The 26,279-nt window shown below is 40.8% G+C and overlaps 4 protein-coding genes across 4 annotated transcripts; 3 read left to right on the top strand and 1 right to left on the bottom strand.

Moving 5' to 3' along the window:
* The first annotated feature begins 487 nt into the window (after window positions 1–487).
* On the top strand, window positions 488–1,795 carry LOC117865468 (uncharacterized). The gene is made up of 4 exons (XM_034749681.2): window positions 488–996; window positions 1,094–1,171; window positions 1,295–1,360; window positions 1,430–1,795. Exons 1-4 carry the CDS (start codon window positions 637–639, stop codon window positions 1,523–1,525), a joined length of 600 nt encoding a protein of 199 aa, XP_034605572.1. The 5' UTR covers window positions 488–636; the 3' UTR covers window positions 1,526–1,795.
* A 907-nt stretch (window positions 1,796–2,702) lies between these two features.
* On the bottom strand, window positions 2,703–3,720 carry LOC117864925 (pentatricopeptide repeat-containing protein At4g14850-like). Its single transcript, XM_034748994.1, has 2 exons — window positions 3,438–3,720; window positions 2,703–3,337 (listed from the first exon to the last, which is right to left on the bottom strand). The coding sequence occupies exons 1-2, from the start codon at window positions 3,718–3,720 to the stop codon at window positions 2,703–2,705; spliced, it is 918 nt and encodes a 305-aa protein (XP_034604885.1).
* A 1,935-nt stretch (window positions 3,721–5,655) lies between these two features.
* Window positions 5,656–12,617, top strand: LOC117865274 (uncharacterized). Its single transcript, XM_034749430.2, has 13 exons — window positions 5,656–5,819; window positions 7,043–7,126; window positions 7,290–7,572; window positions 7,659–7,703; window positions 8,177–8,305; window positions 8,387–8,517; window positions 8,615–8,905; window positions 10,030–10,160; window positions 10,814–10,931; window positions 11,128–11,220; window positions 11,898–11,996; window positions 12,116–12,186; window positions 12,287–12,617. Exons 2-13 carry the CDS (start codon window positions 7,046–7,048, stop codon window positions 12,369–12,371), a joined length of 1,557 nt encoding a protein of 518 aa, XP_034605321.1. The 5' UTR covers window positions 5,656–5,819; window positions 7,043–7,045; the 3' UTR covers window positions 12,372–12,617.
* A 522-nt stretch (window positions 12,618–13,139) lies between these two features.
* LOC117865382 (putative protease Do-like 14) lies at window positions 13,140–19,640 on the top strand. Its single transcript, XM_034749572.1, has 12 exons — window positions 13,140–13,330; window positions 13,511–13,547; window positions 13,702–13,863; window positions 14,080–14,210; window positions 14,303–14,590; window positions 14,866–14,996; window positions 15,451–15,565; window positions 16,199–16,291; window positions 17,326–17,391; window positions 17,469–17,566; window positions 17,647–17,705; window positions 19,300–19,640. The coding sequence occupies exons 1-11, from the start codon at window positions 13,280–13,282 to the stop codon at window positions 17,690–17,692; spliced, it is 1,218 nt and encodes a 405-aa protein (XP_034605463.1). The 5' UTR covers window positions 13,140–13,279; the 3' UTR covers window positions 17,693–17,705; window positions 19,300–19,640.
* The last annotated feature ends 6,639 nt before the right edge of the window (window positions 19,641–26,279 follow it).

Raw genomic sequence — 26,279 nt, 5'->3', positions numbered from 1 at the left:
CGGTGACACCTTGAGCCGTAGGCGAAGTAGCCGTCCCCACGCAAACTCGCAGCGCGCCCATCAGGCTTGACCCGCCCTGACGCGTGCCTGGACCGACTCACTCACTCCTGGGTTAGCTCAGACCTACGGCGCGGTGGTGGCCGAGCCAGAATGCAAGTCCAGAACCAGAGCTCGGCTGGCTGTCTTCCAGTTCCGGGACCGACCGGTCCACTTGAGAGGCGCTGGCACCTGGGCGCCCACGCGGGCCCGGGCCCACACCACCGCCGCTGGGAGAGTAGGAGGCCAGCCCACGCGTACCCCCCTCGCGGGCGCATCACCACCCCCACCGCGCGCCCGCGGGATCCTCTCTGACACTGCTGGCCCACCGCGCGCGAGCCCCATCCTTCTCGGGCCGCGAGGCGCTCGCTGGGCCGCCTGCTCCCTGCCTGCATGCGCGCACGGGGAGCCAGCCCACGTGTCCCCTCCCTCCACGTGTCCCCGCACCAGTCACGTCCTGTGGCGCCGATACGTGGCGCCGCGCCACGGGCCAGACGCCGCGCGCCGCGGGGTATATCTGAGCTCGCTCGACCCCCCCCCCGCCGCCGTAATCGACTGGCACCCGCCACCCACCGCCCGCCGATCCCCGCCACCATCCCCATGTCCGACGACCAGCAGCAGCACAGCGGCGGCCAGCGGCAATGCCGGCGGGGCATCACGCCCGACGTCGAGCTCGGCGCGGCCCTCGCGCTCGCCGACATGGCCGGCAGCAGCGTCGCGCAGGCCAAGGCGGCGCGGCCGGCTGTGCAGCAGCTGCGAACGGCCGCCGCCGAGGAGGCCATGACCGACGACGAGGAGATGGCGAGCACGAGGCTGAGCCTCCAGTTGGGCATGGTCGGGATCCAGTCCTCCTCCTGCTCCAGCGGATCCAGCGCCGGCCGCCCATCGCGGCAGCTGGCGCCCGCCCCCGCCGCCGCGACGGGTACGCACGGCCCCAGGCCCCGGCACACGCTCACAGAGGTAATTGGCTAGCTCAATTAACAAGTGGGGTCGCGTGGTTGCCAGCCCTGAGCTGCTGCCTCACCTAGAGTTGGCTGGCCGGGTGCAATAATTCCAGGCCGAGAAGGAGGCGAAGCGGCTGCGGCGGGTGCTCGCCAACCGGGAGTCGGCGAGGCAAACCATCCTTCGCCGGCAGGTGATTTCTCTAGTACATGCTCTACTGCTTCTGTTGTGCAACTAGTACAAACAGGCTCGAGGCTCCAATTTTCTGCACAAGTCAATAAGACACTTTCCTTTGTAATAAATAATTGATTTTTAGGCGATTCGAGATGAGCTCGCACGGAAAGTTGCAGACCTGTCATCAGAGAACGAGACCATAAAAAAGGTAAACCAGATCTGACGCCAGCTACGTGTGACTAACTGACAGTTAAAAAGCTTAAATTCTGTGGCGCAGGAGAAGGACCTGGTGATGGAGGAGTACCTGTCGCTGAAAGAGACGAACAAGCAGCTGAAAGCGGAGGCACACGACCTCTCGCTTTCCTTATTCTAAGAGATTTCTTAATTGTAAACCGGCCTCGTTCTTCCAGCACTGTTAGGCCAAAGCAGAGAAAGAAGGCAAGGGGGCTAGCACGTTCCAAAGAAATTAAAAAGCATGGATCTATCCAGTTGTTCGATTCCAAGGTAGCCACATGACCGACCTTTACTGGGTCGCCAGTGCCGTACACCTAGCCAAGTTGGGAACTGTTTCGGCTGAGCCTTTGCTCTGACATCTGTATGGATCACCATGGCTGTTTCTATATATATGCATATTTATCCTCCAGCCGGCGGCTCTTCTGTCCATTTGTGAGCACTACGTTTTCGATGCACTGAAAGCGGTGGCGTATCGCGTGTGCTTTGCTTGGTGCGTGGCAAACATGCTTACTCCCAAAAGAAGACGGTAATGCGAGTGATTAAGAAAAGCGAGATACTAATCCCAGCGCGCCTGAAATTTCCTATCTTTACTGTCGATGACATGGACCACTGGATCTTTAGCTTGCAAGGTTCCTTTTCTTCCTCCTTCCTTATAAACTACACAATTGTGCTTCTTTCCTCCGATCCGGTTGCGACTGGGCTCATCGGTCTCCTCTGTCTCCCTGTTTTCTCCTCTGTCTCCCTGTTTTCTGCCTCTCCGACGATTACATGATGTTTATATAGCTATAAGACATATCAACATTCCATCATAATTAGCTATGATATACTCGTTTACATTCTTCCACATGATACTAAACCGCAATTTACAAGTCAATCCACTCCTAATGTTGCTTGACAAAATCACTGCCGAAGTGCTGGAGCCACCAGAATCCTTGCTCATACTCCAACTTGAAATACAAGGCATCTTAAAGATTTTAGGATATATGAGTAGGAGTAGCAAAGACGCATGTACTCTGAGTTAATGTTATTTGTAGATAACAACTTATTTTTAGTAATAGTTCATCGATGAGCCACCTTTATCTTATAGAAATAATTTTTTTAGATTAAAGATAAAATCCAGTCTACTATATCCACACAATAGACATATACAGCTAAGGTTACAAGGAGTTCTTAGACTCTAGTCCTCAACAATGAGACTTCAGTCCTCAACAATGAGGAGCTCAAAACACAAGAAAGAAAGGAAACTTACAAGACAAAGAAAATAATTAGAAGACTAAACTTCATTCTTCTTTTTCGTCCTTGCGTTGTCTTTATACTCACCAAGTCATCACATCTTTCGTCTGCTTAGAAACTTGATGCTGTAATTGGAATACTTGTCTTCTATACTTGTTAGAGAGCAAAACATGATTGCCGGAATCCTGAGGATCAAGTTCAAACAACTTCTCAGCAGCAATCTTTCCAAGCTCTGTTTTGCCATGCATCTTGCATGCCCCAAGTAGTGCTCCCCAGACAGAAATGGACGGCCTCATCGGCATCCCCTGTATGATCTCATAAGCTTGCTCTTCCGTTCCTGCACGACCAAGCAAGTCCACCACACAAGCATAATGCTCAATGCGCGGCTTAATCCCGAACCTCTCATGCACTGTCTTGAACAGCTCATACCCTTCCTTTGTCAAACCTCCCCTGCTGCATGCTGTGAGCACATTGACGAGTGTGATATAATTAGGTGCTGTTTCTCCACACTTCATCATACCATCAAACACTGCAAGTGCATTCCGAGCATCACCAATGTGTGCATAACCTCCTATCATTGCATTCCATGTAACAAGATTCCTCTGTGGCATCTCAAAAAAGACCTGTTCAGCATTTTCAATACCCCCACACTTCCCATACATGTCAACCAACGCACTTGCAACAAAAATGTTTGCATCAATGCAAGAGCGGACAGCAACTGCATGCAGAGCACGCCCAAGGTCAAGGCCTAGCAGTCCTGCGCACGTGGTAAGCACACTGGAAACAATGAAATCCGTTGGCTCTTCCCCAGCTCTCACCAAGGTAGACTGAGAAAGCTTCCTCCTCTCCACCATTCTGCGCATATGCAACAACCATACAACACCAGGACACACTATTCCGAACTCTCATCCCATCAAACACCGCCTTGGCCTTCCCGACGCATCGACCCTTCCCATAAAAATCAACCATAGAATTGGAGACGGAGATATCCGTCTCAAACCCGCACTTCACCACGAATCCCTGGAACTGCTCCCCAAGGGATAGGTATGTCGCCCCAGCACATGCATTGAAGAACGCACAGACCGAGACCACATTCGGCATCCCACGCCAGCCTTCCGGAGCCCAAAGTACGCCTCCACTGTCTCAAGGAGCCGTCCATCAGGGCACGCACAACGAGTCGTCTGTGTGATGTGTGTTTTGCAAAAAACCCCGCGAAGGTCTGGAGCGACGACGTCCTCGTCATCTCGCGAGGATACGATCCCGGCTCGTGCTCCCAGGTCAAAATGCCGGCTCCAGCACCGTGGCGTCGGGAGCTTCTGCCTCTGCTCTTCACAGAAAGGTAACCAATCAATCAATCCGGTGCCTGATGGAATGTTCAGATTCGAGAGTGTTGATAAATGTCTGAATTGGAGGTGCTCCTCGTAGCTTCAAGCATTCATACTTTGTGAGCGTTGTTATGTTGGCTTCAAGCATTCACAAGATGACTTGGATTTTACAATTGAATTGTTCGGTGCCAACACGTGCATCAGAGGTGGAATTAGGCTAGTTACCATGTTATTTTAATTAAAAAGCTCTTAGGTATTGTGAATTGTATTTTTACATTTGGGATTCGTTTGGTCATAACAGTTCTTTGTCACTTAGACACCTTTTACCTCAATCTGATCATATTAATCGGCCTGATTTCACTCTGGTTCCAGCATGTGAATTCTTCTATGAGTTTTTTTTTAAATTGATTTCACCAAAGGTATGCGCTACTTCATTGCGATTTTTTTCTCTCCAGGATGTGGATATTGCCTGAAGCAAGTGAGGTAGCTATACCAAGTGAAAGAAAAGGGAAAGAGTCTGAGCTTATGGCTGGAGACTGTAATATACAAAAAGTAATTGTTTCAGGGAAACTTCAACGAAATTGTTTCTAATTGCAGTGTACAAAAAGTAATTTTTTTCTCTCTTTGACTTGATTTAAGGAAGCTTCAACGAAATTGTTTCTTAACTGCAATTGAACTGGCTTCTTGCATAACTTTAGGTAAGACAATAGCAAACCTGGAGACAGAACTCTCTGCTGCAAGAACTCTACAAGATTCTTTTCTCAACGGATGCAACATATTGCTCTGTGAAATCTGTAACGTTAGGTGTGAACCTGTGCTTGAGGTGTGAAATCTGTAACGTTAGGATACTATATTGCTGACGGGATTTATCCAGAGTGGGCTGCCTTCGTGAAGATAATATCAAAACCTCAAACAGAGAAGCACAAATTATATGCACAACATCAAGAAAGGGCAAGGAAGGATGTCGAGTGCGCATTTGGTGTCTTGCAATCTCATTTTGATATTGTTAAACGTCCGGCACGGTTATGGAAACAGGATGATGTTGTTAACATTATGCAAGCTTGTATTATCCTCCATAATATGATAGTTGAAGATGAGAAGGAGTTGGTCAAAATTCCATTTGATTTGAATGACAATCCGAATGCAACAATCGTGCTACCACCGGAAGTGAGGACAAGTGATGATCCTAACCCATGCTTCGTAGAGGTACTTCGAAGAAACAAGGTTATCCGTGCTCACTCTACACATAAGCAGCTCAAGAACGATTTGGTTGAGCATATTTGGCAACGTTACGGCCGTAAGGGAAACTAGACCTACATGAGTAATCTATTGAGTCTTTACGACTAATATATTGAGTCTTTATTATATTATCATATTATATATTGCAAAGATCAATTATTATAAATATATATTACATTAATGCTTCTATGTCAAATTCATGTGTCCATAATATGAGGCAGCATGTATTGCATTGAGTGAACATGCAATAAAGTGGCATACATAGATTATATTTATATCTAATCACCTTAATTTGAATGAATTAAATAACTTGTAGATAAGTTAAAAGTAAAATTATTGTACAAGCTGTCGGTGTCTAATATAATTTAGAGACGGCAGCCATTAACTGTTGTGTATGCCCTTAGGGAATATGAAGTCGTTGTTTATTCTTTGGTACTGCCGCATCCACCTCCATAATCAGCGCCGTCCACAATATAAACCGACCTCGAGCGAGCGGGCTAGCAGACTGCAGACCAAGCTCGGGCTTCGAGGCCGCCGGCCGATGAGGGTATCCGAACTACCCACCGCCGACTAAGTCGCCCTCCACATCTCCGAATCCGTGGTCTTCCTCGACGCCCTCCGCGGCTGGACGTTAAGGTATTCTTCCCTCACGATATAGCACCGAGGAGTTGCCGCCCTAGTCCCTGCCGCTGCTAGATCAGCCCAGGGTTACCTCTCCCTGAGTGCTCTTCCTCATCATGCCCAATTTTTATTTAGCGTTTAGCGCTCTCTGTCCGGTTCCGCTCCAGTTTTGATGCGCCGCATCTTTCCGCTGATCCATCGACTCAAAACCCCAAATTTTATTTTTTATTTTGTTAGATCCTACTGTCCTCCCTGCAAAAACAGGAATCGGCTGCGAATGTGTATTGATTTACCTTCTAAAAGCACGTTATTTACAAGTTTACTTTGAAACAGCCTTTTGAAATATGTTTTTCCGCCTCTGTACAATGCAATCAAGTCGATTTCCCATACAAGCTAGCCAATTAATTGCTCTTCACATGCAAAATAACCGGTTTCAAGTACTCTCTCCATCCCAAATTGTAGGTCGTTTGGGTTTTCTAGGTTGACAGATGTTTGTCTATCAACCTAGAAAAACTAAAATGACCTGCAGCACCTGCAGCTTGGGACAGAGGGAGTAGCTCTCAAGTATTATGTAGTATATGCACAAAAGCATCTCGACCTGGACCTATAGCTGGCTAGTGTAGGGTTTGAAACCAATGGTTGCTTTGATAAATGATAACTGTATTTGGCATTGCTTTGATAAAAACTGTATTTGGCACATGATTTATTCGCTGTCTGAGTTCTGATAAGGTTCTATGGGAACTGTGCGACCGATTCCATTATCAAGTGTTGGCAGGCAGACATTACCTAATTAATTTAGCTCCCATCAGCAGCATCATGCCAGTTCATGATACTCCAACCATTTCACAACCCTGCAACCAAAACTGGATAAGCAGAGCCAAAGCAGTTCACCCAACCCAGCTCACGGACCTGCCCAAGTTGCAGTACCATAATCTGCTAACCTAGCTGTGACTTGGGTCCAAAATTTTCCCCAGCAGTTCAACCTTGCTTCAAAGACCTTCCTATTGCTTACTCCGGGATAATTCCTCTCTAATCTTCGGTTGAAGTACCTTGTTCCGGACTTCCTGTTGACATGATTTTCCCTCATTGTGAACCAATCATACAAAATTGTTTCCTGGATAGCCTACAACAACTAAGGAAAGCTGATTCATGTACACCTTTATTTTTATGTTACGGTTTCTACATTAGCATCATATGAGGTCACATAATTTGGGGGATTGTATGCTACTTGTGCATAGGAGATGCCTTCCCGATCAGATGGAGATTCATCATCTAGTGAAGATAGAAGCAATGCAAACCATCAGAGGAGGGAGTTAATAGAGGTATTTTTTATGCACACACTTAATTTTGCTTTGGTGCATAAACTCCTGTGGTGGAAAGGTTCTGTTAACCATAATTTTAGTATCTACCGTTAGCATTGTATCATTGTCTGAGTGCACAATGCTGCTGTATGAGCACTTATTATCATTCCTCTGAAATGCTTAGGGCGAGAGTTCTAGAACTGGGGAGCCAAGTACACTGGTGGAACAAAGGGCCTACAACCTTCGCCCACGGAAGTATGATTCAGTTGCAATACAACGGAGATCAGAATTTGTGAGATGCAGGGAGCAGCGGACTCAGAGAAGAATTGAGCGCAAGGAAGCTGAAACTTTGAAACATAAAAAGCTAAGAGCATACTGGGAAGGGGCCTCCAAAAGAATCAAAGAGATTATGGATAAATGGCCTAAACGAACTAAAGAACAAGAAGAAGCGGATATGGAAAATCGAAGTAAGTGTTCAACATTTCACATCCATCATCTGTCATTCTTATCTTAAAAACTATCACTAAGTACACTTATTTTCAACTCCTTACAGCTGAGATAATAAATACGGATGCAAGTGGTTTTATGGAATCGGAAAGTGAGTTGCTCTTCTCATTCTCTTTTTCTGCACTGAGAATTTTGTAAGTGACTATTCAGAAGGTATTAGCAGAGTTTTTTTTTAATCTGAGCAGCACGAGCTATGATCGATGAAAAATGTTCATGTCACTCTCTGACAGTACATATGATAAGTCTTAAAAAAACAATGGAGATTTCATGATTCTCACTCCATTCAGAAGTAGTTCAAAATGGGCCAGTCAAAAGGATCGTTTATGCATCCAAAATGTGATTATGCTAAACTATTGCAATACTGCATACTAATGATCTGTAGAAAAAACAAATGACTCATCTACAACATAGTCATTATTATGTACCCCTTTCATGCTTTGCATTATTGCATATTTCAGTGATTTGAGCATCAGAATAGCTCCCTGCTTTGTAATAAAAACCTATTAAGTACGAGTTAAGGCTTTACAATTCACCTTTTACTTTATATTCATAATTTACAACCAGAGTGGTGCCCATATTTTGAAACACCGAATTTTGGACTTCTGGAAACTACTTTGAAGGGTGTTAATTGGGCAGTTGAGGAATTAGCTTTGCAGGTTGCTTCTTCTGTGGTAGGACTGCAATCTCTTACAGGTGATTACTCCATTGATTGTCACTCGGCTGATGCTTATTCTGGTCCTGACTTATTTAAAAAATGATTCAATTTGTTTACAGATGGGGGTACAGATCATTTTTTTTGCTCTGGTACCATTTTTGAGTCTTCGGGAGAGTGTCAGAAAATTGTGACAGTTGCAAATTTGGTTAAAAAATGTGCAGACACAGATGAACTAGCTGAAGGCCTTACGGTTGGTCCATCTTTGTATTATAATTGGTGAAGTTTTAGTTTTGCCTTCAGCCTTCTTCAGAAACACTAATATTTTTACTCTTTTATATTTTTTGTAGATCGCTGTATATTTGCAAAATCATGAAACTTGCAAAGGCCACCTGTTGTATCATGATTTTTTTTACAACATCTGTGTGATTGAAATTGAGTATCCTGTCAATCTGCCAAAACAAGGCTTTAGTTCAAATACCAAAGCCGTCAGCTTTGACGAGAGCTATTCAAGAGATGTGGTTACATTGGGTCGTGACAAAGAGAACCATGCCTTGGTGGTTAATACAGGAAAGATCATTCCAAAAAGTAGCAGCTTTGACTGTGAAGAACTTTTAGTATCAACTTGCAGAATTTCAAAGGTGAGCATATTATGAAATGTATTTGCTTTGATACGATGTTAATTGCTGCACTACTTGAATTTCATCTGATAATTCCGATAATTATTTATTGTTTTGATACCTTGTTTATGGCACGCCCTTTCATAGCTGAAGGTAGTTATTTTAGTCCATAACTACTGGATTGGCACAAGGATTTCTGTGAAAAAACAGTTGTCTGGTAATCTTTGCTTAAGTCCAAGACAATGATGGTAACCTCCTTAAATAGGTGCCTCTAAACTGCTTTAGAGACCTATTCCAAGCATCTTTGTAAATTGACCTATCAGATTGCTGTGCACTATGCTTCGGAACATGCCCTAATTGACCTAATCGGCAGATACTGTAGCTAATTAATCAACTAAACAGTTTTATTTCCCAACTGAATTATCACAAATTCACAATAGATCATAGCTCCCTAACAGGAGCATGCCATGCACCACATCAGTTGGCAGACAACGGAATGTTCACATAACAATTAGTCACCTCTTTGACTTCCTTTAGATTACTTAGATATACATATTAATGTATGATACTCACATGTACTCCTGTAACTAACTTGAAAAGATAAGTTGTTACCATATCAATGCTCTTGTGAACAATAGAGTTGATGCTTTTCTTCGCGTGTTTCCAAATCTCATATCAATTGAATTACAATTTACAAACACATAGAAGAATAGGCTTATATACAATAACTTCATACATCGGCATCAATTTTCCTAATCTTTTTATGAAGGAAAGAGTTTTGTAGCTTGGCAAAAAGGTAAGTGTTTTTAACCTTGAGATATGAAAATATTGGCAAATAGTCACGGAATTTTATAAAATAGCTTTGTGACAAAAAGTATGGTGAAACCGATTGTCCCACAAGATTTCAACTTAAAATGCAGCTTTTCGTAAGAAAGGAACATAAAATACAAATTGCATTATGGAATGAAGTGACCCGCTATTAGCATTTATTTCGCGTAAACTTAAACCAAGAAAAAAGGTTTTTTTTTTCTCAAATGAAAAACTTTAGTGCAACAATGGATCTTTTCTTTCTGTAATCCAGCTCTATATTACTCATCTTTCTATGTTTTTTTGTTAATTTAATGACTACCAACATATTTCGGCAGGCAGAAGTTGGGGGTCCGCTGATGAGCTTTGATGGAAATTTTATTGGGTTAAATTATTACCACCATAAAGAAACTCCTTTCATTCCAAGTTTCATTGTGTTGAAGTGTTTGCGGCAGTTAAAATTGTTCAGGTATGCACATTTTGCTTTACATAAGGGAAAACCTAATAGATTTGGTGAAATTCGAATCTCTACTTGTCCTTGAACTTTATCAGTTTGTCATCTATTCTATAGTTGGGACCTGGGTCACCAGTAACTCCTAGATTGAGATCGGTGGCTTCTGGCATGACACGTTCATGACTGGTGATATTGTGGATCATTTAGGCTGTTTACCTAGGCTAGGGCTCGAGATAATTAAGGATTAGTGATGTTGTGGTGTTAGCTGTAGTAGGTGCTTGGTATAGGAGCATGGGATGTAAGTGCCAGAAAGCTTCATGCTCCTACCAGGAAAGCTGCAGTGAGAAATGTTGTGAATCATGATGAGCCAATCCTTCTCCCTACTTTTTTCATAGTTTTAGTTTGCTTACTTTGAGGATACCAAACAATTTTAGTAACATATTTTTATTACAGCGGTAGTAATCTCAACATTAGAACTCTTCATCTCATTTTTTCTGGTGTAGATATTATGGACTTACCTATTTGTTTGCATTATTTTCCTTTTATGGCAACATCCTAATCAAATTCCATGCCATTTCATGCAATAGGTAATGAGCTGGCACAACTTTCTGATGCAGAAACCAATAATTTATCAATGACAGATTTTGATCCCCCTCACTATGATGCAGGAAAGTTGCAAGACCTTGGCATGGGCTGCAAGTTAGAAATCTATTCACAGAAGGGCGCAGTGCATTTGAAAAGATGCAAACCAACTTACTTAGGACCACTGGTGTGATTATTGAGAAGGTTTGCATATCTTCTCACAAATTACGTAAAATTTACACACATAAATGTGGTTGTACAAATGTTTATGCCAATTTTTGGCTTCTCACATATGGAATCTAGCTTTGTCTTGTGGTACTTTGCCTAGTCACAGCCCTATACATTACTCTGATTTTCATTGTTTTGGGTCTTCCATTTCATGGGCATATTGGAATTGTAGATCAAAGATCAACCTTCAGTGAAAGCATCTGGCTTGAATGAAGGGGATATCATCAATAGAGTTAATGGTCTGTATTTTTCCGACGCAGCAGAGGTATGTTTACTTGCTCCAGCGTGTATGCGTTTGGTTGTTGGCTTTTGTAACACCAGGCTGTGGTGAGATGTAAATTTGCATCGTATGGGAGCTGAGCACAACAGTCGTTTGAGGGCACACGATGCTATGATTAAGAAATAGACTGAATATGAGCAGGGACAAGCATTATCAAACACAGATACATAGTGAATACAACCAAACATGAGAACGACCGCAAAAATATTTCTGGACATGAAAACCACTGAAATAACTTGCATAATTCTAAAATGTTTTAGTTTTAGTACAATTATGTATTTTTACTGTTAATATGTTCTATAGACTCTCTAATAAAAGTTGTCTGAAACTTTAGGAATAATGGCTGTAGGAAGTGGTTTCAAGAAACTTTAGATGGATTTTGAGGCACACAAATTGGTTTAATTAAAATACTATATAAAAAAATTGTAGATCAGATCTACATTTCACACTACTCATGTATTTAGACTCCGGATGAGTAGCCATGCCAGCAGGCTCTACTAGGCAGCCAAAGCGCTTCCTTCTTGCATTCTAATTTTTATACCAAGCTAGCAAGCAACCAAAACACTGGCCTTTTGCATTCTACCAGGCTTGGTGCTGTCAATCAAATGTACCATTAATGTTTTGAGCTGAAGATCTCTTTTGTCGATATTTTCTTGCAATAGCTTGGAGGCATACTGCTGGATATAGGTACTGCATATCTGTCAGACTATCAAAACCTTAAGCAGTCTGATGGCTCCGATATGAAGGCAATGTGCATTAAGGTTTGGTCCATCAAATCATGTAACAAAAGACCATCCAGTACATGCTATAGCTGTGCTGAAATTCTTGAATGCTCTAATTGCTGCTTCTTCTCTTGTTTGTGTATATATACTCAATGCAGTTTGGTGTGAGGGGTCATGAAGGTGAAAAAACAGTTGTCGTTGAGAAGTTTGCATCCAGTGGAGTAAATAGGTAAATATACAGCGTTATTTAGATTAAATATGTTCAAAATATTGGAATTAGTTAAGTGTTTCGAGGGGAAGGCAATGACTAGATTCTTTTTTACTTCCAGATGGCCTTTTCCAAAGCCAATAATTGTTCAGCAATACAGCAAGGGGGAAAAGGTTCTTGAAGAATGGTATGCAATGGAGTCCTGAAATATGGCAGCACCAGAGCTACCTCTCCGTGTTGAGCTTCTGTCGTGTTCATTTTTTTTTGAGCGCAAAGAAATTGCTTGTAATAATTTGTTTAATTCAGATAGTGTGAACGATCAACTAACGGGTTGTGGACATGGGGATGGGGTTTAGCAGACTTGGATGTACCCTAGCCTTAGCCTATCCTAACTTTGCTTGGGCTAATGCACAAAGTGATGAAATACACTCGTGTGGATGATCAAAGCTCTACTAATTCTTTTACTCTTCTAGGTTTTGCGACCAGTCCTCTAGTGGCAAATCCTTATACTGGCTTCCTGGTGAAATTTGGGCACCAAGGATGGAGCATATGTGTTGAAGCATGCCACTTGTTGATCATGTTTATTCATCATGTTATAGCGTTAAACCACAAGCTGAAACAAACAGTCGGCTTTTCAAATTGGCTTATGAGAAACAAAAAAAGTTGGATACACTTTATTAATGTACACATTTATTAATTTAAAAGCCAATATATAAAGACTGATTTTCAAATACTAGCTTTTACGCGCCCCCATAGGAGCCTACTTTTGTAAAAACAAACGTGTCCTTAAGCTCTCACCAGCGATTCTTTATGGAATTTTCGAAAGTATCGAGACTATATTACTATATATATCTAATTTGGCTCAAAATGAATAAAACACAGGCCGAATTTTGGTCAAATATGTGTATGTTTTTAGATACGGTCGCGTATTTTACGACCAAGTGATTCATATGCGGTGAATCTGTTGTATGGATTTCTATTTGCAATTTTGCCGATCGAATTCCCAGCCCTAGGCAAACCTGAAAGCCCTCACATTCACAGCGGATTCCCCCCACCCGGAACCCCAAACCCAAGTCCCAACCCCAACCCGGCGCCGCCGTCACCCCCAGGCCCGATGAAGCACACCCGGCGCCGCAAAGCGAAGGCAACGAAGAAGAAGGCGCAGGTTCGATTACCGCCTGTCGTTCTTTCAGTTGCTATTGATTTTTTTTATGTGCTCCTGCATCTTCTTGGGCTAATTACCGATTCTGATTATTATTAGGGCAAAGTTGCCCTACTTTGGATTTCCAATTCTGTTTTGTGTTTGAGATATATGGTTTAATATCTTTTCTGTTTCTTGCGACAGATCCCAGACACGCCCCGTCAAAAGGAAACTCCTGGTGGTAGTAATTCCGGAATATGCATGCGTCCTCTATGTTTTAAATTAGAAGAGTAGCTCATATGGTTCTATCAGTCGTGCTTTCTTCAGAGATCTCGATATCATCATTGGTCTCACAGTGCTTCACGCCTCTAACCATGCATGTTTTATATTAGCAGGCCGTAGAGCATGCTGGTCGGATTCTGATGAACCCCAGTCTAAATTTATCATGTATGATGATGATTCTGGAAAGGTGATAGACTTCAAGAAAGACGGACCGAAATACTTTGAATCGGTGCTTGGAGACCACAGATCCGTTGTCTCCCTTGTTGCTTCCGCTGGTAACTTTTTGTTATCTAGGCTTTTGCATCCAGTTGCTACTACTGATTATAGAACACATGATGTTGCTTTATATCGACTATGAGAAAGCGACTGCATTTGCACAAGATATGGTTTGGAAAAAAGAGAGACTTGAGAACTTTAGTCTGTCTTTGTTGCATATGTTACTGTGTAAACAATTTCTATTGTCAATCCCTGATCATAATATGCTTGCATAGATGGAGGGGGTGTGGTTTGCTCAGGGACAGTGGTTGATCATGAGGACAAGCAAATTTGGATACTTACCTCTGCTACTCTGGTTAGAAAACCTGACACTCAGTTCGAGGCTTATAAAAAAGAAGAAATTAAGGTCAATGTCACATCAGTTCATTTACTTGTTTGTTTGTGCTGACTTTGTCCTATCCTGCTGTGGATAATTAGTTACAGATTTGTTGGTTGCAGATTGAAGTGGTTCTGCACAATGGGGATACTGTTGAAGGGTCCCTAGAAATGTGCAATTTGCATTATAACATTGCAATTGTGGCTATTGAGTATCGAGATTCTCTGGGATGTCTTCCTGCGGTGCAACTCTGGGACCTCCCATTATATTATTCCTTGCAGCCTAGGCCTGTAATTGCTCTAGGTAGGGACGTCAACTCAAAAGCTATGGTGAGTTGGGGACAGCTGGTTCGTGAGAATAGTGAGTTGGACTGCAAAGAGCTCATGGTCTGTTTGTGTGGCATCAGCCAGGTAAACTGGCTTTGGTTCTACATTTTGGTTTCTATATATGGCTTAGCATTCCGTACTTCATCGTGAACATGAAAAACCAATTAAATATGGGCATGCTTTATTATTTCTTTAGTGTCACAAGTTAGGGGCGGGGGATACTATATTGACATGGATGCATACTTTGGCTATCTGTATTTTCTATAGTTGTTCTTTTTCCTACTATGTTATTCTCATGACACTTGACGTTATTGCAATAATTCATAACTTCATGTGCAACTCATTTCTTTCTGTGCCAGGATTTCATTGGTGGGCCTATCATGGATTCTGAAAACAGATTCCTTGGCATAGTTTATTCCTTTGAAGAAACTGCTCCGTTTTTGCCAGCTGACATTGCGGCGAGATGCATACAATACCACAAGAAGGAAAGGTACTATATTTTTCCTTTTAATTTAACTTTCATTAAAACTGCTTGGGTTTTGGTAATATCATCTCCACTTTAAATTTTTCTTGCTGCTGCATATCTTTCTTGTGTGCTGACTATTGTGTGCATGTGCACATGTATTAGTAAGCTGGATCTCTTGCAAGTGTTAACAAGATACTGTGTTAAAGCTGGATCTCTTTGTTAAGTTCTTCGATACCGTGTTAACAAGATTGGTTTCAACTATTTTTTGAGATAATACTGCGAAGTTTCAGCAATCTTGTTAGCGCTGGCAATTAATTGTTGACAATTTTGAAAGATTGATACTCGGTTTCTAAATTTTTCTTTAATGAAGAAACTGATGAGTATCTTGCAAGTGAAGTGAGGCCTAGAGTGCGTAATATATACTTGATATATCATTATCATTGACATTGACATATCGATAAATTTATGATTACTGCAGAGCACTACCATGGCTTCGCATAAGGGTACAAGCTCTTCACACGCTGGACCTAGATGTTCTGGAGACCATATGCTCCAAATTTGCTAGGCCGCCTTCTGGACTTGTGGTTGACAAGGTACACAGTAGACACACAAATCCTCTAATTTAGTTGCATTTAATTCATCTAGACAATTAATTATGTTTTGAATTTTGCGGCAAATCTGAACCTCATTAATCAATAAGCATGTGTTTGGATGGGAGACAATGTACGATGGGACCGTCATTTCAAGCATTTTAGTGCACGCTGAATGACAATTTACTTGGTTGTCAGTCCTTGGCAAAGTTGGCATTCTGAACAGGTGATTAGTGTTGTAAGCATGTACAAGGAACTTAATGCAGATCCAGTATTTTCACTTTTAAGTCTTCTAGTTTATTTGTGAGAGTAACACGGCTTATGTTTTGTCAAAATGATCAGATAAGATTTTCTTTTATTTCAAAACTGAGTAGATCTGATAAATAGAGCTGACTAGCAAATCACATGCAAAAAAATATCTCCGTGGAAATGTCCTATAGTGATGAAAGAACTTAAATTCCTTTGTCAGTTTTTTTCTGGACTTAATAGCCCTTGGTGTGACCCAGGCCAAGCAAGTTTAGACCTGTTTAGTAAATGTTTGCTATTTTTGGAAATGAGCATATAGAATGTTTTCTGTTATTGGTTGCTACATTACATTTTTTTGCACGCACCAGCTTAATCCTACGCACACTGTAGATTTGTGACACATCAACAGAAAATTATGGAGGGATTGAGGTTGGCGATATAATCTCGAAACTTGATGGAGTTGCCCTTTACTCTGTAGCACAGGTATTACCTTTGCTTATAAATTATTATCACTGTCTATGTGTAAGTTTGATGTGAATGTCTCTGCCTTAGACGAGACAAATTCATATAAGATTGTGTACCCTTTTTGCAACTTGATGAATTCATGATTGTTTTATTAATTGATGAAAATGATGAATTCCTAAAATGTTAATGAAGTGGGGAAAACATTTGTTCCTGACACTGGCAGTTTTTTTCTCTAAGCTATGAGAAATGCTTTGACTCATCTATGTGCTTAAAATTATTGTTACAAAATTTAGTGGCTTTATTTTTCACGTGCACATAACTTGATGAAGTCACATGCAATTATCCCTTTAGAAGTTGTACTCTGGAAATAAAACTTTCTAGTCCATGTAATTGGAATTTTGAAATTAAAGACCTGGATTTCGATCCCAGAATCGCACAAATGCAGTTACATTAGACAATTCTAGGGTATGGGTGGATTGGTATTGGAGAAGAAATCTGTTAGCACGTAAGAAATTTTTAACTTTTATCTTTAACTTTCAAGACTATAAACTCAAAAGCTTTGAGGCCAGGCTCAAAATATCGTAGGGAATCAGATGAAATTTAGGTTTACCGGGGATAGAGAGCCATGTAAGGAGGAAGCAAGTACTTTGTAGGACTCTCACCCTCAACCTCAGTGGCAGCCTGTAGTGTGGGTGTAAAGGGAATAGGATCCGGAGGAATCGGATAAGCAGTCGCAGGAGGATTCTGTTTGGGAAGGGAGACGAAGTGCAAAGGTGAAGAAAAGAATGTAGTATGGGCCAATGCATTTTCCATCGACCTTAATTCACTCCTATCCTCAGCGGCTAGTTGGATAGAAGTTGTCCCACTCACCGTAAAGTTGGTTGCGCAGTCATGCATGTAAATCAGAATTTGTGGAACACTACCCTCGATTCATTTTGACATACATTACTCTTCGCTCATTCCAACATTGCTGCGCATCCAATGCACTTTGCTTGAAGGAGACCCACATAACTCCCTGGAGCTGATGTATGTGTATTTTGTTCTTTGCTTAGTTTACTGCGATGTTTCTAGATAAATTCGAGGTTGCACTGGATACATCGGATGCAGTGACACTCCAGGTTAGTTTCACCAATTATTTTGTCAATCAATATTAATATTGTTACTATGCTAATTTTTGCTGCGTACAACTAAGTAGGCGGTTGTAGATAGACCAACAGATAAGACTACATTTGTTGCAAAGCTGAATGTACAACAGGTTGCCTCTAATGAAAGAAACAAGTCATTCGAAAACAGGTTTGCATTTAAAAGGAACAATGCACTTAGAGAATTTTATGTCTTTATTCTTGTTGGTTATTGATGATGTTCCTTTTTAGATGGATGGAGTGGAAGTTTTATGGTTTCGACAAGCAGTTCTACTGATGAAAGCCTGAAGGTAATGTGAGTACATCCTTAGATAATGGTATAATTGGATCCTGAAGGCTTACTGATGGGGTTTACTTTACTCAGTTTAAACTTTTGTAGGAATTCCCCCCCTTGCTGTCATCTAACAGACTTTTTAGTGCCTTACCACCTCTACAGCTCTATCCTCATAATTTACTTCACAGGATAGCTCAGACAACATATGCAGACGAAGGAATAATCATGAATAGGACAATACTTCCTAGTTTGTGTAGTAGTCATATTTTCTCTGAACCATTGGCGGAGCCATTTTTAAACACCCCCATTTATTTTCTTTTGCTTAAGTATCAAAAGAAGGTGAGAGTTAGTGAACAATTCTAGAACAACGCATAGCAATGACCTCACATGCTGCAAGGCTTGGATCCGCCACTCCTATCAACCAGTGGTTAACTTTATGGCCCAGGCTAGGGTTCCAAGGGGATGAATGAGAAGCAAAATGTGTTCATGCAATGCATAAGTGATTACCCTTTTTGTTTTCTGTTTTGAATTACAATTAATCCAGGAGGAACACTGAATAGTTTGATTGTGTTCTACACAAAGACTCAAATGTATTCGGCTTCCAAAATAAAAAGACTTGAATGTATTCGCGAAAAAAAAACGTTATGTTAATGCTGGTGAAGCTATTTCATTCCTCTCTTCAAACATCAACATTTCATCTAGTATTTATGTTATTATTTTCACGGAATAAGGATGAGTGGTGTTATCTTCTTAGATGGTCTGTTCGTGAGAGGACATTGATCAGAAATACGCTATGCACCAATAGCTGATCAATGTTGTAGTTGGTCTATCTTTCCACATAATACCTGGATAATGTTTTTTTTTCCATTTTTCTGTTACAAAAGTATTTGATTTTCCCATTCATTTGTGTGGAGTTTAGTCCTTGAAGTTGAAGCAGTGGAATTAATTTTATCTGCCCCAATTCGACCATTTTAACTACATGTGACTGTACATTGAAATTTTATAGTCACCCATTAGCATGACACAAGTTATACCAAAATAATTGTATGTTTAATACAAGGCTGTATTATATGGGTGTGGTGTTATTTGAAAAGAAAATGGATCAGTAATGTATGCATGCCTATGCGATGCATGGTCTACTTTTCAGTTCCCAAAGATCAGCTACCATGTATAGTTAAACTCATGAAAATTGTGCGAGGGTTTGTAGGACGTGATCTGAAAAGCACCTACCTGAAACTGGTTTAGTCTTTTAAAATCATAATATTCTATATCAATAAGCTTGCATGTTACATCTGATTGATATGCTACAAAACTGTTCTGGGCCTATCTGCTTATGTTGCAATTCCGATTTCCAGAAGCCTAATGAAGTAATTGAGATGTCCACCCAAGCATACATGGGTTGAAGCGTTGCTGAAAGAAATGTTAAAAAGGATGAATTCTGCATGGGCTGCTGAAGGCCATTATGGAAGATGTGTTTCCATTTTAGCACTGCTTACTGAAGTGTGATTTTATGATAAAGTTTACCTTGGCTGTTGATACCTAGTTCATCTATGTTTTCTGTATCTTAATTTTCTGAGTACTTTTGACATGCTTTTTTTTTTGTCATCCAGGAGTGGTGGAGTCTGGATGCCCATTTGGAACTCAACCATGTGATGTGTAGGTCTACACTTACCTACTGTCTGCAAGTGCGGGAGAGGTGATCGCAGTGTGCCACAAGAGACAAGACAGCAAACAACTACATAAGAGTTGTATCTGGCTACTGTGTGCTGTTTTTGGAACACAAATCACCAGTGCTCTCTATATTTCTTATCCAACGTGCTGTTAAAGCATCTCTGTAGCATGGCGAACCACGTTCATCTGGAAGATGAACTGTAAAACCATGGTAGCTTCCTATTTGTGGATGCAACCGATGTTTATTATAACCAAAAACGCTAATTCCTCCCCTTTTACATACGAGAGAGTATCATGTGCTGCAAGTATGTTGTTCAATGTTCAGGCACTAAGCAGCCGTTAGGATTGGAATTTGACGGACACTCCATGGTGTAATGGCGAGGGATGTTGCGCTCAATTTATCGGTCGCCCGACTGACGCGTGGGCCTGAAAGGAACCAGGCCCATGGCGGCACAATCTCGCCGCCACAGCCCACAAGCCCGCGTAGTTCCACCGCGAAATCCTGCCGCCTCCCAGCCCCCAGCAACAATTCCCGCCTCCTCGCATCCGCGCCGTGTCTCCACCGCCGCCCAGCCCCGCCACCGAATCACTCCGCCGCACCCAGACGCCACCGCCGCCCCCCGTCCTCCAAATCTCCACGCACCGCAGCCCATCCCGCGCCTTCCAGACCCAGCACCGAATCTCGCCGACCACCGTTTCGGAAACCCTCCTCTAGTCACGTCCGCGCCGTCTCCGCCATCGCCCACTCCGTCACTTAATCGCGCCGCCACTCATCCTAACCCGTCGTTCCCCGTCCTCCAAATCTCGACGCAGCGCACCCGGTCACCCTCCCAAGCGCCGGAGGGGGAGAAGCTCTAGCGAGAGGAGCCCGCTGACTCCGGAAGTGGCATCAGGAGCCTCCTCTCCCGCCACCGCCGACCAAAAGCGACACAAGGGTAAGAGCTCGACCCCCTCTGCAGCCTCACATCTGCTGGCCACAAGGGCTGAGCCTAGCCGCCTAGGTAATCGAATGGCATACTATGGAGCACTGATCATAGCTGGATTCTTTCCCCCCACGTGTGGCACTTGTAATCACTTCCTCAGCCACAATATGCAATCTGGAATTGGATAGACCGCAGTCATGTTAACAATTAAGATATAGAACTCATAGGCAACATGGTATCCTATTTGGTGTTTCCTGGAAATTAAAAACGGCACCAAGTTAATAGGTACACAAATTCTGTGTAGATAAACAAATTCCTCCTAGCTGCAGCCTAAGTGCTACCGCAGTGCTTATGCATCAATCAGGCTGGCTACTGGCCATCTAGCAGGTCTCAACAGCAATTAGGTGTGCTTAGCAGTGCCTTAGGCAACCAACCAATTTTTCCGAAACAGTTTTCTTGCCATAAGAGTTATGTTAATGTTCCTGTACTTTGCTTCATGTTTTTTTCTACTAGCTTCCCCCATAAGTTGATTATACAAGTCCAAGAGTTGCAGTGTCTCCTGTCTTTGAGTCTACTTGTACTTGTCTTATACCTATTGAATTTAAGAATGTCAAGCTAGACTCTCTTGTGCCTGCAAAAACTTATCAGTTGTGCTGAATTTTAGGGCTCACTAATCCAAAAGCCCCGCACAGCATCAGCAACAACGACAAAGTCTTTCGGTCCCGAGCAAGTTGGGGTAGGCTAGAGTTGAAATTTAATAGGAGCTACTAATCAAGAATCACGTGATTCCACAAGCCCCGCATGATGCAGAATTTCATCGTAAGATAGCCTTGATCCTTCTTATTTAATTCTATCTTTGTTATCTTTGTAATGATGTTGTGGTTATGTTTATGTTTCTGCAAATCAAGTTCGTTTATTAATATTTTTAATAAACTTGCAAACAAAGTAAGTTACAACCACATGGTTAACTTCTTCTTTTCATCAGTCAAACACTTGCAACTATTATTCTGGTGTCAAATAATCTTTTAGGCTACTGGATTACATGGGGCTTGTGTGGATGTTTTTTAGACAGAATGTTTCTGCCTAGCTTTATAGAAAGCAAACAGTATGCTAGGGATACCAGCTTTACAGTGCAGCATTTATGCAAAATGAAAACATGACTGTTGGAAAAACAGCAAAAGAGTGAACCATAGTTTTGAGCTGCAGCTGGCTGGCTCTTTGCTTCTTGTTTATAACTGAAAGGGAACACTCATAACACCCCTAGTGGCTTGCTTACTAAGACAAAGACTTGACCCATTGACTAGACTCAAGCTTGCAGCCAAGTTGTTACTAGTCTTACTCCTTAAGGAAACTAAACTTATGGACCAAGGAAAGAAATTGATCTCTTAACTAGATTAGGCTAATACTAGTACCTAGTTAGATAAGCTAAGGACACATGGATTACTACTAATATTGACTAGGCAAAGCAGTTCACACACTTACAAAACAAAGCAAAAGCTCATTAGAGTGCCTATTACCTAAAATGACATTTCCAAAAACATACTCTTAACTTCCTCCAAAAAGCAAAAAACGTACAGAAAAATAAACGTCATCTGCAACACTTTCATGAGTCCTTTGTGCTATTACAATTTTTTAGCCCACCCCTATTGGCATCATTGCTGAAGAAATCTGAACAAGTGCAATCATCTTGTTGATGTCATCCACCATTTTGCCGCATATTTTCTTTACCTTACAGCTTCCTCCACATTAGAGGGCATTTAGCTAAAGCTTGACTGGTATTATCTATCAATTTAGTGTGGTGGTTAGGCATTTAGCTAAAGCTTGACTGGTATTATCTATCAATTTAGTGTGGTGGTTAGGCATTTAGCTAAAGCTTGACCGGTATTAAGCATTACAATGTTAGCTGTTGATAGAATCAAATGATTAGAAGGCATTGGAAGCCACATTAAAGGGCATAAGCTGCAGTGAGGTTTTTGACAAACTCTAAAGTTATATGTTTGTTTTACAATTTTGAACTTTTCAGTCTCAGTAAAATTTTCTTTTATGTAAGATGTTTATGGTAATACAATGAAACAAAAGCATAAAAAGTAACATTTTTCTTTCTGTAGGATATTTACGGAGCTATTCAACAAAAGCGTAGGATTGTCAAAACTGTTTTGTACTGATAAAAGTTGGAGACGTGCACCAATGCGGATTGATCCTTACATATGATGATAGATTTTGCTATGTCTAAACTGTTAGATGTATATGTACTGTTGGTATTTTTCCTTTTGTATTAGGGAGTTTTGTATGTATATTTTCCCCTTCCTGTACCTGTATATATATGGGCCTAGTGCCCCTATTATGAATACAAGTGTTATTTCTAACATTAACAACCAAAATCAATATTCAAGGCAATGCTACGATGGACTTCGTTATCACTTTTGGATATTCGATAGAAAGGAACTTCAGTGCCACTGATGTTGTTGTATACAACGGTAATAAATTGTCGATTGTTTTTCTTCATGGTGGAATGGAGTTAATTCATGCTAAGCAGCAGGTAAACTTCAGTGTTCAAGAGAACATGGAAGAGGCCGTTGTATACAAATTATGTTCCAAAAGCATTATACAACAGTAAAAGATGTCTAACCCAGTGCAATCCTGCAAGTTCTTGCCTTAGAGGAGGAAACTTAGGGTAAGTTACTAATGATACAATATATGATTTATTATAATTTCGAACTGTTGAAATTTTTTCATTTGTCTGATAGACACATTCTACAGCACTGTAGATCTTCAATATCAAGGGGTTGATATATTTTATCACAATTGTTGTGCTGGGACTGATATTACAAATGGTTTGGTCGTCTTTAACAGGAGTTGAAAAGTTATTGGCATGAACCTACTGTATTCTATTGGTTGGACCATGGCTTTACGCCTAAGTGCAATGAAAGATGAAATCACAATGATATTTTTGGACACACATGATAAGTTATATATGCTTTATTTGTAGGTATGTTTAAGACTTTAAGTTGAAGAAACTTGCCGCACTACTCCTTACTGTTCGGTACTCTCACCCACCCTCTTCAACATTCAAATTGCTTTGCTTTGGTAGGCTTATAAACATTGTTCTGTTTGCACCATTAGCCCACACCATCCTCCGCATAGGAAAAGAACATGGAATTGATTGTGAAAAAAAATAACAATTGCAAAGTAGAAAATATATTTTAGGGACTAGTGGTACAATTCTTACTTTATGTAAAATAGAAAGTACTAACTTTGCAAAGTAGACCTTTGCAGGAATACAGGAATATTTGAAGGCTAAAGGTGAAGTTGAAGCTGATAAAGCAAATATTTAAAAGGTATATTTTAGTTAGCTCAACCAATAACTTTAGAGATATTTAATGTGCTCATATAAGGTAAATGCCTAGATATATTTAAGTTCTACGTTGTCGTATATATTTTTTATTGTTTAGCTCCTTGAACAACACCCAAAAGGGAATAAATATGGTAACTTGAATGTTGAAGGAAACCAATACAAACTTCTAGAGCCTTACCCATAATTCATGATCCATGATATTTTCCATGAAGGCACTAGATGTTGTTGCCATGAAGAAATTAGAATAATGTAGAATATAGATATTTGTCTAGTGAAAACTCTAAAAGTGGACACATGTCATCATCCTACAAACTCCCTTGGCCTATAAATAGAGGCCCCCTTCCTTACCATGCCATTCAACCATGAGCATGGTAGAAGTAAAGGTTGAATGCTAGGCTAGTCACTAAAGAGAGTGTGTTGTACACTCTTATGTAATATTGTTGTGTTGTAATAAAGTTATGTTTCTTATAAGTCTTACTCCTTAAGAAACTAAACCTTATAGACCAAGGAAAGAAACTGATCTCTTAACTAGATTAGGCTAATACTAGTACCTAGTTAGATAAGCTAAGGACACATGGATTACTACTAACATTGACTAGGCAAAGCAGTTCACACACTTACAAAACAAAGCAAAAGCTCACTAGAGTGCCTATTACCTAAAATGGCATTTTCCAAAAACATACTCTTAACTTCCTCCAAAAAGCAAAAAACTTATAGAAAGATAAATGCCATCCGGAACAGTTTCATGAGTCCTTTATGCTATTACAATTTTTCATCCTACCCCTACTGGCATCATTGCCGAAGAAATCTGAACAAGTGCAATCATCTTGTTGATGTCATCCACCATTTTGTCGCATATTTTCTTTACCTGACTTCCTCCACATTAGAGGGCATTTAGCTAAAGCTTGACTGGTATTATCTATCAATTTAGTGTGGTGGTTAGGCATTTAGCTAAAGCTTGACTGGTATTAAGCATTACAATGTTAGCTGTTGATAGAATCAAATGATTAGAAGGCACTGGAAGCCACATTAGAGGGCATAAGTTGCAGTGAGGTTTCTGACAAACTCTAAAGTTATATGTTTGTTTTACAATTTTGAACTTTTCAGTCTCAGTAAAATTTTTCTTTTATGTAAGATGTTTATGGTGATACAATGAAACAAAAGCATAGGGAGTAACATTTTCTTTCTGTAAGATATTTACGGGGATATTCAACAAAAGCGTAGGGATTGTAAAAACTGTTGTATGCTGATAAAAGTTGGAGACATGCACCAATGCGGATTGATCCTTACATGTGATGATAGATTTTGCTATGTCTTAACAACCAAAGTCAGTAAGCAAGGCAATGCTACGATGGACTTCGTTATTACTTTTGGAGATTCAACAGAAAGAAACTTCAGTGTCACTGATGTTGTTGTATACAACGGTAATAAATTGTCGATTAATTTTCTTCATGGTGGAATGGAGACAATTCAAGCTAAGCAGCCGGTAAACTTCAGTATTCAAGAGAACATGGAAGAGGTCGTTGTATACAAATTAAGTTATGTTCCAAAAGCATTATACAAGAGTAAAGGATGTCTAACCCAATGCAATCCTGCAAGTTCTTGCCTTAGAGTAGGAAACTTAGGGTAAGTTACTGATCATATAATATATGATTTATTATAGTTTCGAACTGTTGAAATTTTTTCTTTATAAGATAGACACATTCTGCAGCATTGTAGATCTTCAATATCAAGGGGTTGATATATTTTATCATAACTGTTGTGCTGGGACTGATATTACAAATGGTTCTATTGTCTTTAATGGGAGTTGCAAAGTTATTGGCATGAACCTACAGTATTCTGTTGGTTGGACAATGGCTTTACGCCTAAGTGCAATGAAAGATGAAATTGCAGAGATATTTCCGAACACACATGATAAGGTATATATTGTCGATGCTTTATTTGTAGGTATGTTTAAGACTTTGAGTTGAAGAAACTTGCCGCACTACTCTTTACTGTTCGATACTCTTACCCACCCTTTTTAACTTTCAAATTGCTTTGCTTTGGTAGGCTTATAAACATTGTTCTGTTTGCACCATTATCCCACACCATCCTCCGCATAGGAAAAGAACATGGAATTGATTGTGAAAAAAATAACAATTGCAAAGTACCAAATATATTTTAGGGACTAGTGGTGCAATTCTTAATTTATGTAAAATAGAAAGTACTAACTTTGCAAAGTAGACCTTTGCAGGAATACAGGAATATTTGAAGGCCAAAGGTGAAGTTGAAGAGCAAATATTTAAAAGGTATATTTTGGTTAGCTTAACCAATAACTTTAGAGATCAGAGCAGCTAGTTAAACCCTAATTAATGTGCTCATATAAGGTAAATGCCTAGATATATTTAAGTTCTACGTTGTCGTATATATTTTTTATTGTTCAGCTCCTTGAGCAACACCCAAAAGGGAATAACTATCATCACTATAATTTAATTGTAGACGAGGTTACTAAATCCTGTAGAATTAGGTGTGGGGTTTAAGTAGTTCTCCTTTTGGGCAGGAAAGGGTTGTATCTATTTGAGGAGGTGTTCAGGTCTTCAGGATCTCTAGGCTCAATCCTGATGGCAAAAGGATTGACAAGGGTAATTTCTGAATGCAAGGA

This window comes from Setaria viridis, chromosome 7 (genome assembly GCF_005286985.2).
Source record: "Setaria viridis chromosome 7, Setaria_viridis_v4.0, whole genome shotgun sequence".
In the NCBI taxonomy this organism is placed as follows: domain Eukaryota; kingdom Viridiplantae; phylum Streptophyta; class Magnoliopsida; order Poales; family Poaceae; genus Setaria; species Setaria viridis.
This window is presented reverse-complemented; position numbering and strand designations above follow the sequence as displayed.

Excerpts from the sequence above, each read along its gene's own strand:
- LOC117865468 (XM_034749681.2), top strand. The coding sequence starts at position 637 with ATGTCCGACGACCAGCAGCAGCACAGCGGCGGCCAGCGGCAATGCCGG. Across the intron at positions 1,172-1,294 it reads AAACCATCCTTCGCCGGCAG|GCGATTCGAGATGAGCTCGC; the intron begins GTGATTTCTCTA and ends ATTGATTTTTAG. Across the intron at positions 1,361-1,429 it reads AGAACGAGACCATAAAAAAG|GAGAAGGACCTGGTGATGGA; the intron begins GTAAACCAGATC and ends TCTGTGGCGCAG.
- LOC117864925 (XM_034748994.1), bottom strand. The coding sequence starts at position 3,720 with ATGCCGAATGTGGTCTCGGTCTGTGCGTTCTTCAATGCATGTGCTGGG. Across the intron at positions 3,338-3,437 it reads AGCTTTCTCAGTCTACCTTG|TTGCTGTCCGCTCTTGCATT; the intron begins GTGAGAGCTGGG and ends CTCTGCATGCAG.
- LOC117865274 (XM_034749430.2), top strand. The coding sequence starts at position 7,046 with ATGCCTTCCCGATCAGATGGAGATTCATCATCTAGTGAAGATAGAAGC. Across the intron at positions 8,306-8,386 it reads AGGACTGCAATCTCTTACAG|ATGGGGGTACAGATCATTTT; the intron begins GTGATTACTCCA and ends ATTTGTTTACAG. Across the intron at positions 8,906-10,029 it reads CAACTTGCAGAATTTCAAAG|GCAGAAGTTGGGGGTCCGCT; the intron begins GTGAGCATATTA and ends ATATTTCGGCAG.
- LOC117865382 (XM_034749572.1), top strand. The coding sequence starts at position 13,280 with ATGAAGCACACCCGGCGCCGCAAAGCGAAGGCAACGAAGAAGAAGGCG. Across the intron at positions 13,331-13,510 it reads CAACGAAGAAGAAGGCGCAG|ATCCCAGACACGCCCCGTCA; the intron begins GTTCGATTACCG and ends TTCTTGCGACAG. Across the intron at positions 14,211-14,302 it reads ATAAAAAAGAAGAAATTAAG|ATTGAAGTGGTTCTGCACAA; the intron begins GTCAATGTCACA and ends TGTTGGTTGCAG.